General features: G+C 37.1%; 1 protein-coding gene and 1 long non-coding RNA gene across 6 annotated transcripts in view; one reads left to right on the forward strand and one right to left on the reverse strand.

Moving 5' to 3' along the window:
- Positions 1-297: 297 nt before the first annotated feature.
- LOC308410944 (GTPase IMAP family member 7-like) overlaps positions 298-13640 on the reverse strand; it is a 31098-nt gene continuing 17755 nt past the window's right edge. Inside the window, exons 1-2 of one of the 2 annotated variants that reach the window (XM_080904615.1) lie at positions 9011-9063; positions 298-1543 (exon numbers count right to left, since the gene is read on the reverse strand). In XM_080904615.1, the coding sequence (XP_080760741.1) occupies positions 702-1543; positions 9011-9020 (852 nt within the window). In that variant the 5' untranslated portion in view covers positions 9021-9063 and the 3' untranslated portion in view covers positions 298-701. Of the gene's footprint in view, positions 1544-9010; positions 9064-13640 lie in introns of those variants that run through there. The other variant, XM_080904614.1, reaches the window with a different exon arrangement.
- Positions 2300-7896, forward strand: LOC308410949. 4 transcript variants are annotated; one of them, XR_013974311.1, is made up of 7 exons: positions 2736-2787; positions 3189-3398; positions 3503-3563; positions 3667-3715; positions 5284-5439; positions 5643-5735; positions 6678-7896. It is a non-coding gene; the product is annotated as an uncharacterized lncRNA (long non-coding RNA). The 4 variants fall into 4 exon arrangements; XR_013974310.1 differs by lacking the exons at positions 2736-2787; positions 3189-3398 and adding an exon at positions 2300-2597; XR_013974312.1 differs by lacking the exon at positions 3189-3398 and having other exon boundaries at positions 2744-2787.

A 13640-nucleotide genomic window follows, 5' to 3' on the forward strand; every position in this document is an offset into this window, starting at 1 on the left:
TTTCCAACTAATCTTCAAATTAAAGTGTAACTTTTATAAATGCTGATTTTGGTATTTTGCTATATCATCAAATGTGTTAAATTAAATAATCTGCAGTGAATTTCTGCAATTAAATGTGCTGCTTTTATAATGAAACAGATTCAGTTAAATTCTCTTATTGCATCAAACCTGCTGTAGCAGAACCATAATGTGCTTCCACAATAAATGTTTGAAAAACTTCATGCACCCTGTGATCAAAGAGACATCAGTTTCACTATAAAAGTCAGACACAGTAACTGAAACATCAAATAACACTCTTTCTTCACATTTATTATCATGTTATAAAGCCCCGAGGAAACATGATGCAGATGTCTTTGGTGTCCTTTAATGTTACAGTTTGATCAGTACAAACATCTCAGTGAGTATACTTCTCTACAAACTGGTTGATTTCAACTTCCTTTGTTACAAATCCTTGTGGCATAGGAACAGCATAGGAAAACAAGAAATTTAGTAACAGCTATCTGACAGATTGTTTTAGACTAAAATGTCACAATCAGCACATGATCAATATTCAATAAAGACTAGAAAAGTGAAAATGAACCTAATTAGACAGATTAATTACAGAGATTTCTAATGCTGGAATTGAATGAAAATAATACTTAATGAAAGTGATACTGTTCATGTGGCCCTGTGAGCAGCTGCTGCATGAGAGAAACTACATATTACTGTATACTGCATTCATTTTTAATTGCAGTTACAAGACCAATTGCAAAACCAAGTCCAGCTCCCACTGCAGCTCCCATTGGCCCTGCCATGCTACCAATTGAGGCTCCAGAAGCAGAAGCTCCAGCAATTGTCTGAATAAACTCATTGTTCTTCTCAGCATCTGCTCTTGCTTTTGTTGCTGTGATATTTGGATTTTGTCTCCGAAGTTTTTCTTCTTCTTCTCTTATGGCTCTCTCAGCTTCTTGTAGCATTTCATTGGTGTAGTATCTTCCTCCATTTCTCTTAACCATTGCATTGATCTTCTTCAGCAGCTCTCTGACCTGGGAGGGATCCTTGTTTCTGTTGTTAAAAACATGATATCCTCCTTTACACTGACTGATGAAGTCAGGGAGAGCTGGATTTTTATGAATAAAGTCTTCTATTTGGACTCCATCTTCCTCCAGGTCATCTCCACGGGTAAATAAGGCCATCGTGTAACATCCTGCTTTTTCTCCAAAAATCTTCTGAATGAGTTTCACTGTTTTTTGTTCTTCTTCTGTGAATCTTCCAGCCTGGACGACAACCAGGAACACATGAGGACCAGGAGCAGCAAAAGAGATGCACTTAGCAATCTCTCTCTTTACTTTCTCTTGATCTTTAGTATCAAACAAGCCTGGAGTGTCAACCACAAAAAGTGTTTGACCTTCAAACTGAGCTGAGACTTTTTCACACTGTGATGTTACGGAGGCAGAAGATGATGTAGAGTCAAAAGCCTTTCTTCTTATGATAGTGTTTCCTGCTGCACTTTTCCCAACTCCAGTTTTCCCAACAAGCACCATCCTCACAAGTTCCTGTGCATCTGTTGGACATTAACATTTCATTTATATTGATAATGATGATGTTATGAGATAAACAGCACATTTAAAACATTTAAACTGTTTTTTCCCAATAGATCAAACAAAGCAGCCCAATCATATTTGGATATTTGCATTCTGAACTGGACATTATATTATTGAAAAGAAACAGAATAGCAGACAAAAGTGAAACAAAAACAAAAAGAAAAACAACAAAACAATATTTTCCTACCAATGCGAAAAATTTTCTAGCTTATACCATTAGAGAACGATCTAAAAAAAGATTCTTCAAACTGACAGCTGTGCTATCATGAAACCACATATATGTACAAATTAATCACATCATTTTCATGATTTGCCACAATTTAACATGGTGCGTATTAAAATATTCATTATAACAGCTTACTGGGTTGGATGAAAAATAAGCCATTTTTAAAACTAGGGGGATTATCATTGACAAAAACAAAAATATAAAACATGTATATTCATAATAGACAACTTAAGATTTAGATTTAAATTAGATGCAATACTAAAAAAATCAGAAGATGTTGTGGTGTGTAAACTCAGCAGCTTGGTGCTCTCAGGTTTTTGTTTGCTGTGATTGTTTTGTGTGTTAGTTCAGTTACGTGAGGCTCAAAATTAAATACAGAAGGACCGAATACTTAGATTTTAGGAGAGAATACAATATATATATATATATATACGGCAGCAAAACTGGACTGTATTCCTGCAGTAATACAGCAGACCACACTCAAAAAAGTCAACTAAGGCAGTTGTTTGATTAATTCAATAGACATTTGTCTATTTAACATGAACATATTGAGTTTAGGTTTTTAAATCATTATCAGTTGTTGGTTTAACATAAAATAACAAAAAGTTTAATGAACTAGATTTGCATTCTTCAGTTCAATTAAATGTAATTATTTTAAATCAACAACTCTAAAACCGATGCCTAGTGCGCATGCTCAAACTTCCCAAAAGTGAAGAGGCGGGAACGCGGAGAAGTTATATGTGTTCAGTGGACTGCCATTTCCCTCTGCGGAATCTTCCACAATACAGGTAAGTAATAAATAACTCAAAATATCTTAGTCAAACGAAGTTGTTTTGTCCATTAATTGTTTAACAATGTTTTTAATTCCAAATGTGTAAGTTGTCATTAGACAGCGGGAGTGGAGCAAATACAGTGAAAATCTGGTATTAGACGGTGCCAATCGGTACCGTCTAATACCTGATTTATAATCCGCTCTGGGTATATTTATACTATTATTAGCATTTCCACTTCATTGTTTTTCTTTTTTTTTTTTTTTTTTACCCGTTTTTGCAGTTAGTCTTATAGTGTTTTTAGCGGTTATTGATATGTTTAATTCAATATTTAACACGTTTGTAATTCACTTTCAAAGTAAATGAAGTTAGCTAAAGCTAGTATGGTTGTCTCATTGAACTTCTACCTAGCTCTGTTAGCATTCACTTTGGTTTTAAATGACGGTTATTGCAAGACATGGTCTTTGTTCACTTTTTTTATTATCATTTGCATTTTTTCTTTCTTTCTTTCTTTCTCTCTCCTTTTATTTTAAGCATTCGGCCTCTCACAGTAATGCAAGTTAAACTAGCATGCGCGATTTGCTAAATATTAGCTGTGTCCAAATTCAGGGGCTGCATCCTTCGAATTGACTTGATGCTAGTGCATGGGAAAAAGAGCATAAACACGAGGTCAGAGGAAAAGGCAATGGCGGATAGTTATGAAAATTGCCTGTGGGACCTTTACCGCAACTACCAGCATCTTTATTGCATAGTGTGAAACACTGCTATTACATTTGGCAACAGATTGGATATTTATCTGTGAATTTTATATTGCAAGAGGTATTTATATGTATTTGTATTTTTTTTATACATTTGCAACAAAGTAAAAAAAAATCCACTGTGGAATTTTTATAAAATAATTTTTTCTGTTTTCTTTACCATAGTAACACCACAAAGAAAGCTGACCCCTTTTTCTGATTGTTTGTGCCTCCTCTTTAATACATGGTAAGCCTTTTACCATCATATATTTTTTATGATAGTTTTATGATTTAATCAAAGTGAAAAAAAGGTGCCAATAAAACTATCCTTAAAACTGCTTTTCTTTCAGTGACTTGTATGTGGCAGTGCAAGCGTTGTTCCATCAGGGAGAGTAGTAGGTACAATTATTGAAACACTGTACAGGGCTCGCAAAATGGCTAGCCCGACGTCCCAGGGCTAGCGATTTTTCCAGTCGGGCTACCAAAATCTATCTCTGCCCTGCCCGTCGGGCTGTCATAAGAAGGAAAAATATATGTCAATGCTTCTGCATTCTTTCGGAAATGTAGCTGGGTAATTATGTCATTGGCATCGGTGAGCCACTGTCAATATGTGACATATTGAAATCGCGTTTGAATTTGCGCTTGTTTTTTGCTTTCACTTTGCAATCGCGCGACCTGTGTATAGAGAGCGACAGCACTGATCTGTGAGTGATGATAATTTGTGCACCAATTCCTCTGACATCGTCTTATCAATCGTTAGCTTACTATGCAAACATGACAAGTGAAATCTCCCGCAGCTTAAACATGTGAGAGGTTGATCGCGCAGACAATCGCTGAGTGTTATGTGAGTGCGTGTGTAAAAGCAGCAGGATATTAATTGTAGTTCTGCTTAGCCAAATAAGACAGGTCAGGGTGAAGAAGTGACAGCCAAAGAAAAGCTTACCACAAAACGGAAAAGTTATGACAAATCAGACTATAAGGCAAAAAGAAAGTGCAGCTTTATGGTTTCATGGACAAAAGAATTTCTGTGGCTGCAACATGATGAGCTAAATAACCAGGGCTGCACATAAGTGGTCCGCAGGTGCGCATTCGCTGTCAAAATAAAAAACGCGCACAAGATAAGAAGTTGCAACGCGTGTTTGCATACATAAGATTTTCTGGAGGAGGACATATTTGTTTAGAACTCTTAAATATGTCGAAGAAGCTCCTTTAAGCAATTACTTTGGTTTTCCTCCACCTCCAAAGAAATGTCAGAAGGAGTCCGAACCACAAAAGAAGCGCGAAAGTGATTGCAGGAGGTGAGCTGGCTTCAAACAAATGATGAACACACAGATGTGGTGCAGAATGTGCCGTGAAAATCCCACTCTAGCGGACAAAAACAGTGCCTTTTATATGGATGCAAACGTGCGTTGCAACTTCTTATCTGTTGCGCGTCTTTTATTTTGACAGCGAATGCGCACATGCGGACCACTTATGTGCACCCGTGTAAATAACATAATGTTCTGCCGGGTGTGTTGTTGGTTTTCCCTCGATTTCTGAGTCGACAAGCGCCTTTGTTACTGGGACCAGTCATTTTAAGAAAGGCCCCCATTAGAAATGGATTATTGCTCAGTCTGCAATATCTTTCCCAGAACAAACACCAATTGCAAATAATATACTAAAAATAAACCTGAAAAATCTGTTTAGAACAGCATACTGTGTTGCAAAGAGTGAACTACCACTGGTGCAATTTAGCAGTCTTTGCAAACTTCAAAAAGCAAATGGCCTAGATCTTGGTTCCACTTGCCTCTTACTTGTGACTTTAGTGGAAATTTCAAATTCAGTATCTGACACAGACTGATTCATGTCCTACACAGACAGCACTGATGTCTGCATGGTCTTCTAAAAGCAGCTTTAGTCAGCTTAGATGTGAAGTGAGTGAAATATACAGTTGCGTTTTTAATCAATGTATTTGTTCTCTATTGCAGATTGAGAAGGAGTTTCTGCGAATCACCACAAAGCCTCTGCTATCTACTTTCTTTGCCGAGCTTGACCAATACGCGCCACGCTTAATGGAAATCTTTCTGACCAAAGGAGGGACACGTGGAAAGAAAATAAGAGGTCTCATGCTTGCCATCTCCAAGGTTTGTATTAGGATTGAGTAGACTTTGTCATAGGCAGCAAAAATAACTTTTATTTGGAGATGAAGTTGTCAATTTTGTTTCGGCTTAACAATTGGTACATGCCAGGTTCTAACCTAAAGAATAATTATGCAAGTTAACTGATTACCCTAGCTTTAAGAAAAACAGACTGGTTTTGGCTCATATTATCTCCTCCTCCTCTCCAGCATGACAACATCCATACCAGACGAGCATGCATCTTGAAGTCTTTGTGCATCCACCTAAACGAAGACTATGAGAAGTTAATAAAGGAGTACTTGGTGAGCCATTGTGACAGCATGTTGTCTGTAACATTCTCATACAAATTGTGACGTTGCCTCAAATGCAAATCATTAAAATTAAAATTTTGAGATTAGCAACAAGACACCTGGTATTGGGGAAAGGATGTCTTGAATACCAAACAGTATTAAGCGTTGCAATAAAGAATTTCTGGAATTTGGTATTGGAAGGAAAGAAATTTATGCCTACTTAAACTTGATACACAAACATACAATGCATTTAACATGCATCAAGACTATATTGCTTTTGAATCTGTACTTGGATTAAAACAAGTCCTGTTGTTTTTTCATTGTTATGGTCATCAGTATTTGTAAATAGAAATGTCTATGAACTTTGAGCTGTTTAGTACTAACACTTCTATACCTGTTTTATTTTAGCAGCTGAGTTAGCCTTTTCTCGAGTCCTGTCCCCCTAAGTTACTCTTGCTACGTCCGACAAACAAATGGTTTCCTCTGCGCACCAATGGGTACCCGAATGTGCGAGCAGACATGCTTCATAATGTTCGGTACATTTACCTGGGAATGGGGCCATACACACTGTTTAATCCATTCACGTTGTTTTTGACTTTGTGAATGGAAAGAACACAACTCCTCCAGACACAATCTCTCGGCATATCGGTGGGCACACCGCTTCTCCATCTTGCTTGAGGTTAATGTTTGTCAGACACAGTAACGGTTGCTATAATGTGTAATTGGACAATGGCCCTTTCGGGGGAGGGGCCGGTGAGAGGTCAATTATGCCACCTCTTTTGACATGAGAGGTGTATTTTATAATTTATGTATTGGAGTAATTACTAACAACTACTTTAGTGGTGTAATTTTCTGTTTATTACTTTGACTACTTGGATTTTATGAACAGCATAGAAACAGTTGTTTAAACAATCTCTTAAATTTTACTTTGTTGTCTTGTACTTTTTCATGTAGGATACGGACAGCGAGGCAAAAAGCTGCATGGAGCAAACTGTGATGGGGGTGTACGTCATCCAGAAGGAGGGTGCTGAACCTGAAGATGACCCAGAGGACGTTGGTGTCGTGATTGAGGGTGTGGAGGCTAACACTGATTTGGGTAACATTGCACAAGCATGTGCTCTGTTGTTTGGACTCATATACCGTTTGAACCTGAGCTACCCACCAGAACTTAAATGCACCTTTGAAGTCCTCCAGAAGATACTTTTAAATCTTGATGGACAAAAGCTGTCTTCAAAGGTACAGTTTCTGAAAAACAAGCTTATGGGGTGAGAGCACTTGAAAATGACTGATAGGTCTTGAATGGTTCATTGGTGCAATGGTGATTTCCAATATATAATGTTAATATTTGAGTTGTTTATATTTTTTTTCTTTCATTTAAAACTTTTTTTTTTAAGTTTTTGGATTCTCTCTGTTGGGCAATTCACCTTTTATACAGCACTGCAGATGATTTTTGTTTGTCCTTATATAGATGGCTCAAAATGGATCAGAAGTACTGACAGAAGTACTATGTTGTGTTTATGTATCAAGGTCCTGTAAAGTTTAAGACCACTGCCACCTGTTAAGTTCACTGTATTATTGTTTCCATTTTGCTTGCTAGCATGTTTTAAAACACAGCAAAACTATATTGCTAGCTGTGGAGGACTGCAACCAAAATTAAAAAAATAAATACAGAAATATAAAAATTGGTCAAACTAATAATTATTTCAATGAGATACACCAAACAAATATAGATTTTCATCACCTATGGAATTTTTTGTTGTTGTTGTATTGCCCCCAAAATATTTCTAATTATTTTATTTTATTTTTCCAAATTCACACAATTCGATTTTGTCACATGTTTTAACTTGCCAAGTGGGAGATGTATTTTTATCTTTTAGTTTAATTTTTTAAAATGCAGTCGATATATTGAGCAAATTTTGCATCTGTTTTTAGTTGTGGAAGCTTTGGTTCCAACATATTACCTATGTAAATAAGTATTCTAACATTTTACCTTTTGAAGTATATGCTTGCAGGTGTACAAAAATGGTAAGCTTTTATATTGTCCACTAAATCCAGTTAATAAAGATAATGTTATCATAATCTGATTGTGACTTTTTTTGTAAAGTAGTGGGTTTCTAAATGTGTAACAAATGTAAACAAATCTAATTGAAATAATTTGGTTGAAATGAGTGAGATCATTGCCTTGATTAACGAAGTAGTTGTTGAAACAACAAGATTTAATTCTGTTTTCCTAAACTTTTTAAATTGTGTAGAATGAATTAAAACAAATTTCACTCTACATACTTAAATAAATCACTTCAAATCAATGTAAGTATAGTATGTTGATCCAACGTAATCTGATTACATTAAACCACCAAATGCTAAATGTGTTGGTTTGACATGATCGAAAAGGGTTTATTGTACTTGGTTAAATTGTGTGCAAAAAGGGTGCCATGATTAAATTGTGTTCATCCAACAACAGATTTTTTTGAGTGCACGTACGTCACCATTCCACCTTTGCAGCAAAGACAAAAGCAGGGGAAGAAAAAAATCATAATCTCTTTTTTTTTGCCTTTTTTTTTGTTCAGGTACAGGAATCGGCAGCCAAATGTGTTTTTCTTCCTGTGCTCTGTCTCCTTTTTATATTTCTCCTATTTTGTCCCTCTATCTTCTCCTTTTTTCCTGCTTGTTGACTTTGTCATTTTTATTTCACATGCAATTTTAATGACGATAGAAATAAGAAGAAAAGGAAGAAGAAGAAATTAATAAATAGATATAAATGTTATTTTAAAAAACAAGAGGAGCCTAAAGAGTTTATCGAGCTCTTCTATACCAAATACATTTGCACAACACTACTTTCAAATCAAAATTCTGATTTAAAAAGCTGCCAGTAAAGAAAAAAAATGTAAACAAACAAACAAACAAAGAAAAACCCTCATCTTTTCTTAGACTCTTGGGCAAACTCCTGGGCCATTTCTCAATATGTACTTCTGTTCTTGGTAATCAACTGTTCTGATTCAAAATACACATTCGTTTAAATCCTCTCTGCCATCTTTTTATACATGGTTCAGTTTTAAAGTATTTACATTTATACATGTTAACCAATGAAAGTCAGACATTGCTTTTCAACCATGCGTCAACGGAATTATTTTAAAAATAAATGCATGAAACAGGCCTTAAAAGGATGGCCCTTTACTTGTTTTTTTTAAAAAAAAAAAAAGTTTTTATCAAAAGTTAATAGAAAGAAATTGGCAAAGAGAACTGTGTTTAAACATTCAAGAGTATGACTAAGTTATAAATATAATTACCACTGGCCATGTTTGCTTCTTTCAGACACCTGAACTGTGAAGTCTCCCTGTTGATGCGCTCCTGGTAAATGTTTTCTTTCCCTGTCAGCTCTGTGTTATAACCTGCTTCTTGCTCCTCCCTCTAAACACATCATATCCTCATACAGAGGCGGAGCCAGACATTTGAAACACCCGGGGCTTAGCCCTAAAGGGTAGTATGCATGTGGGATTTTTTTTTTTTTTTTTTTTTTTTGGGGGGGGGGGGGGGGGGGGGGTGTTAGAAATGACTGAAAGATTAATAGGCTCTGTTTTGAGTTTTGTTCAAAAAAGAATGACTTCATATAGGGAAAAATATATATCACACATGCAGGACACCTTAAACTAGTTTTTTAATTAAGCAGCAAGGCAGAACAAAGTCGGGGCTGTATCAAGACACGAGGACTAAACCCCAATTCAACCAGACCCAGAACTGATCCGGAATTAAAACAGGACTGCAACAGTTCAAAATCAGGAATACTTAGGATTTAACCAAGACAGAACCACAATCAGAACTAGATGATAGTAGCACTAAAAATCATCATAGACCTGCACTACACTTATTTTTTTAATTCTACCAAAGTACACTATTTAGATTGAGAAAAGTTTATATAATTATTTAGCCTTGTTGTGCAAACAAGCCTGCATAACTTAATAAATATAGAATTTGAAAAATAACAAACCTAAAAAGAAACACTAGGTACGAGATACATGAGTACCTATGATACGGTGATACTTTTGGTAAACAACCATTTGACTAACATGTGTGTCTCACCTGCTCTTGTTCCATCTCTGTTCTGTCCTCATTCTCCATCTCCCTCTCTCTCCCTCTCTGTTCCTCTCTCTCCCTCTCTGTTCCTCTCTCTCCCTCTTTGTGCTGACAATCATCAAATATACAGTTGAAACCACATATTTATGTACTCTTCAGATCAAAACACAAACACTTTTTAATTGTAACATCAAATCAGACTAAATGTTTATTTTTTTAGATTGATAAATATAAAAAACATATTTGTTAACTTTAAGAGTAAAGAGAGAAACTATCTGTATTTCTTAATTGCAAATGGCACCAAATTGTATGCAAAATTGAGCCACACTTATGGAGCTCCACAGTTCTTTTCCTGGTGTTTTGGTTGACATCTCTTGATTTTCCCATGTCAAAGAAACAGGCTCTGTGTTTTGCCTTATATGTATCCACAGCTGTGCCACCAATTTACTTACATGGACTCTACTAACCTATCAGAAGCTTCTTCAGCTCAGAATGGAATCGTCTGGAGTTTCTTATTAATTAACAAACTTAGTGTATATGTGCTCCTAAATTTGATCAAAGTGATAAAAAATAGACAGCTCTGTCTCTCTTTATTCTGACATTTAACTAATTCAAAAGATATTTCAATATTTATCTAAAACAAAAGTTTACTCTAAATTGATGTTGTACAGTAAAAATGTTTTATGTTTTCTCCCTAAAGTGTATGTAACTATCTGGTTACAAATGTGAATATCCTGCTGTGTACTGAAATCCCTCGTTTTGCATAGAAATATACTGAACAACATACAAAGCATAATATATAAAATAACATTTACCTGAGTTTTTTCTTTGAAAGAACCCTCTAATGTCCATTCTTATATTTCAGTACATAACTGAAACCGATTTAGTCGGGGAGGGTAAGAACTGAAAATATGAAATAAACACACGTAAGCTAAGACTCTCTAAAAAAAATAGCATTTGTTCGGCTTTTCATTTCGCCATTTGTTGATTCACTTGAAGAGCAAGTAACGTAATATTGGTCAAGTGATCAGTTTGATATCAATCTTTCGTGATACACCGTCATATTTACATTATTTGTACGGTACGAATGATTTTCTTTGGTACCTGGTCAAACTTAAGCTCTCCTTAGTATGGCTGGCTCCGTTTCTCCAACAGCGAACTCACAGGCAGCAGCTGCCCCGCCCCCTCGCTCAGTCGCTTAGTGCCTGAGCTCGGATCATACCAATATCAGGGGGGATTCACGCACAGTCGTAAATTCCCACAGTGTGCACTATGTGCTTCGAATATTGTGTGTACTTTTTGTTTTATACAGTTGTCAGCCAGGCATCTAACTATGAAAAAATTACACTCCAAAAGACCCCGGGCTTCTGACAAAACAACCCGGGCTTAAGCCCAGTAAGCCACCCCCACGCTCCGCCCCTGTCCTCATACTGTCAAGCCCCCGTCACTGGGATCAAGAAAAAACACACTAACAACAGTCAACTGTGCATACATCGAGGCCCAAGGTACTGGATATTTAGAATCCCCATATATCATGCCTTTAATTCAGTTTAAAATTACTTACAAGTATGTGGAGTTATACATTTATATAAACTAATTTATTTGTAGAAGAGGTACCGTATTTTCACGACCATAAGGCGCACTGTGCTAAAAGGCGCAGTCTCAGTTATGTGTGCCCTTACTGTATTTAACACACACATAAGGCGCACTGGACCATAGGGCGCATACAAGTACCGTATGCGTATTTAAAAATAAAGCGGGAGCAAACCTGAGTTCGGTACCTTACTCACATTTTTATTACCAGTAATCGTCATCATCAACAACACACAAGCATACAAGTGTGCGTATTTAAAAATAAAGCAGGAGCAAAACAAAGTTTGGTACTGTTACGTCTGGTTCAGTTTGGGTAAGAAGGAAAAACAGCCGAGTCCGTGTAGGTGACAAACATAGTGATTTTATTACATACTTCTAAGACAGAAGCATGGGAAGACAAGCGTACAGCCACAGATCTCCAAAGAGTGGACCGTTCCCTATCCTTATATAACCCATGACGACATCACACAGTTAGACCTTACTGGAAATGATAACAGTCTCCCCATAGTCCAAAGTTCTCCTTATACAAACATCAGATGTCAGAAAAGAAGTGTGTGACATGTCATGTTGTGCAGTTCTGTGAGCCTGTGTGTCCAACTAGAGAATGTCCTGACATGACCTCCCTGTGTAAATAAGGGTGAACGTGCGTGTTTACATAACTCTCTATGTGCATGTTCTGATGTAGGCCTGCAAATGAATTAGAACAAGGTCCTGCTGGACCCTCCAGTTATGGACGGTGAATACAATGCTGTGGATACCATTTGAGACTTGATTACAATGATGATAACCTGCATACATTAATCTTTACTCAGATTACCATAGATATAAAACAAAGATTATACTGTCATCAGATTCCACAATGGTAAATGATTAATCAATGATAACTGATTATGAGAATACAAAATAAAATATCTCCTGGTCACATTCCTCCTCTTTGGGCTGGCTTGCCAGCCCAACTCACACCAGGATTTGTCTCCAAACCAAACAAACACGTTATGACACTTATCAACCCCAACACCTCCGTCGTCTTCCAATTTTCCCACAACCCAGCTGTTCTTTTAGCTTCAGACTCGAGTTTCAGCCTGTCACGCTTCAGGCCCCTTCACCACCTCCTCTTGGAGTGAAGAAACGCCCTCGGATTCTTCTTTCTTCGACTTCCGGGGTAGACCACCCTTCAGTCGTTACACAGATCTAGGGATTATTCAAACAAAGATCTGTGTGTTTGATGTCCGTTGTCACCGCCGTGTCCCCCTTTTTGCCAAAAGCCTCTCGAACCTCGTTGGTCTCTGGTGTTCCTAGTTTTCGCCAACCCCTTCCTGGTTATCGCTGTGGTTATGGGATCCATCTTCTCAAGGAGCCCCAAGGCCATGACACTTGACCCCCGTTGCTGTGGAGGGTCCCCATATCTCCGTGTCCCCGTCTGGTGTCTGTTCCCTTCTCTGCAAGAGACAGAAAGCCACCACCTCTCCTGCGCTGGCTCTCCTAACCTAATGTTGTTGACTTTGTTTATTCCAATCCTATGCCATGCTTATGTGTGTAAGCGTGCATGCACTTAACCCTCTGCACGTGAAGTCAATAGCTCCAATATATCAATCCGATCCGTTGTCGGATGAAGCTTTTGACCTTCACAGACTAAGTGCCAGCTCCTTATAAGCACATTTGCAATGTGTGTATAAAAATGAACAACAGACCTCAAACAAATTGGGCATTCTTAATTCTAACTTGAGTGTAGTACTCAGTTTCTGATCATCTAATTATGCTTCTCACTGGTCCCCTAAATTGTCTAGAAACCTTTAATTTTGCCATACCTAAATTATTAAAACACAAACCAAATCATAGACCCCCTATATAGCTTTTGCCTTTATGAGCACACTTCAATAATGAGCAACAACCTGCAATCTGTACCAAAAATCTTCATGGTCACACCTGCAATTAAAGATCAAATGCACTTTATACCTGTTTTAATTCTTCCTTATATAGAACCTCCTCAGTTTCAGGTTAGTTGCGATTAGTCTCAATTAATTGTTCTAGTTGTGTTTTGCAATTCAGCTAAAAAGCAAACCTGTTAAAGTAAACAGCTTATTTACAACCACCTGCAAATCATAAGAGTAATAAAAGATTCAGCACAACAGACAAGTATCATGTTCCGGTTTCTCCAATCATTAAATCACTTTTATTGCCACAATTTGTTTTATTCACACTTGGGCAATATTACTCCAAGAGAGAGAGCCCCTAATGGCCAGTTAGTGGGCT

The sequence above is a fragment of the Rhamphochromis sp. 'chilingali' genome (assembly GCF_963969265.1).
Source record: "Rhamphochromis sp. 'chilingali' genome assembly, chromosome: 15".
Classification (NCBI taxonomy): domain Eukaryota; kingdom Metazoa; phylum Chordata; class Actinopteri; order Cichliformes; family Cichlidae; genus Rhamphochromis; species Rhamphochromis sp. 'chilingali'.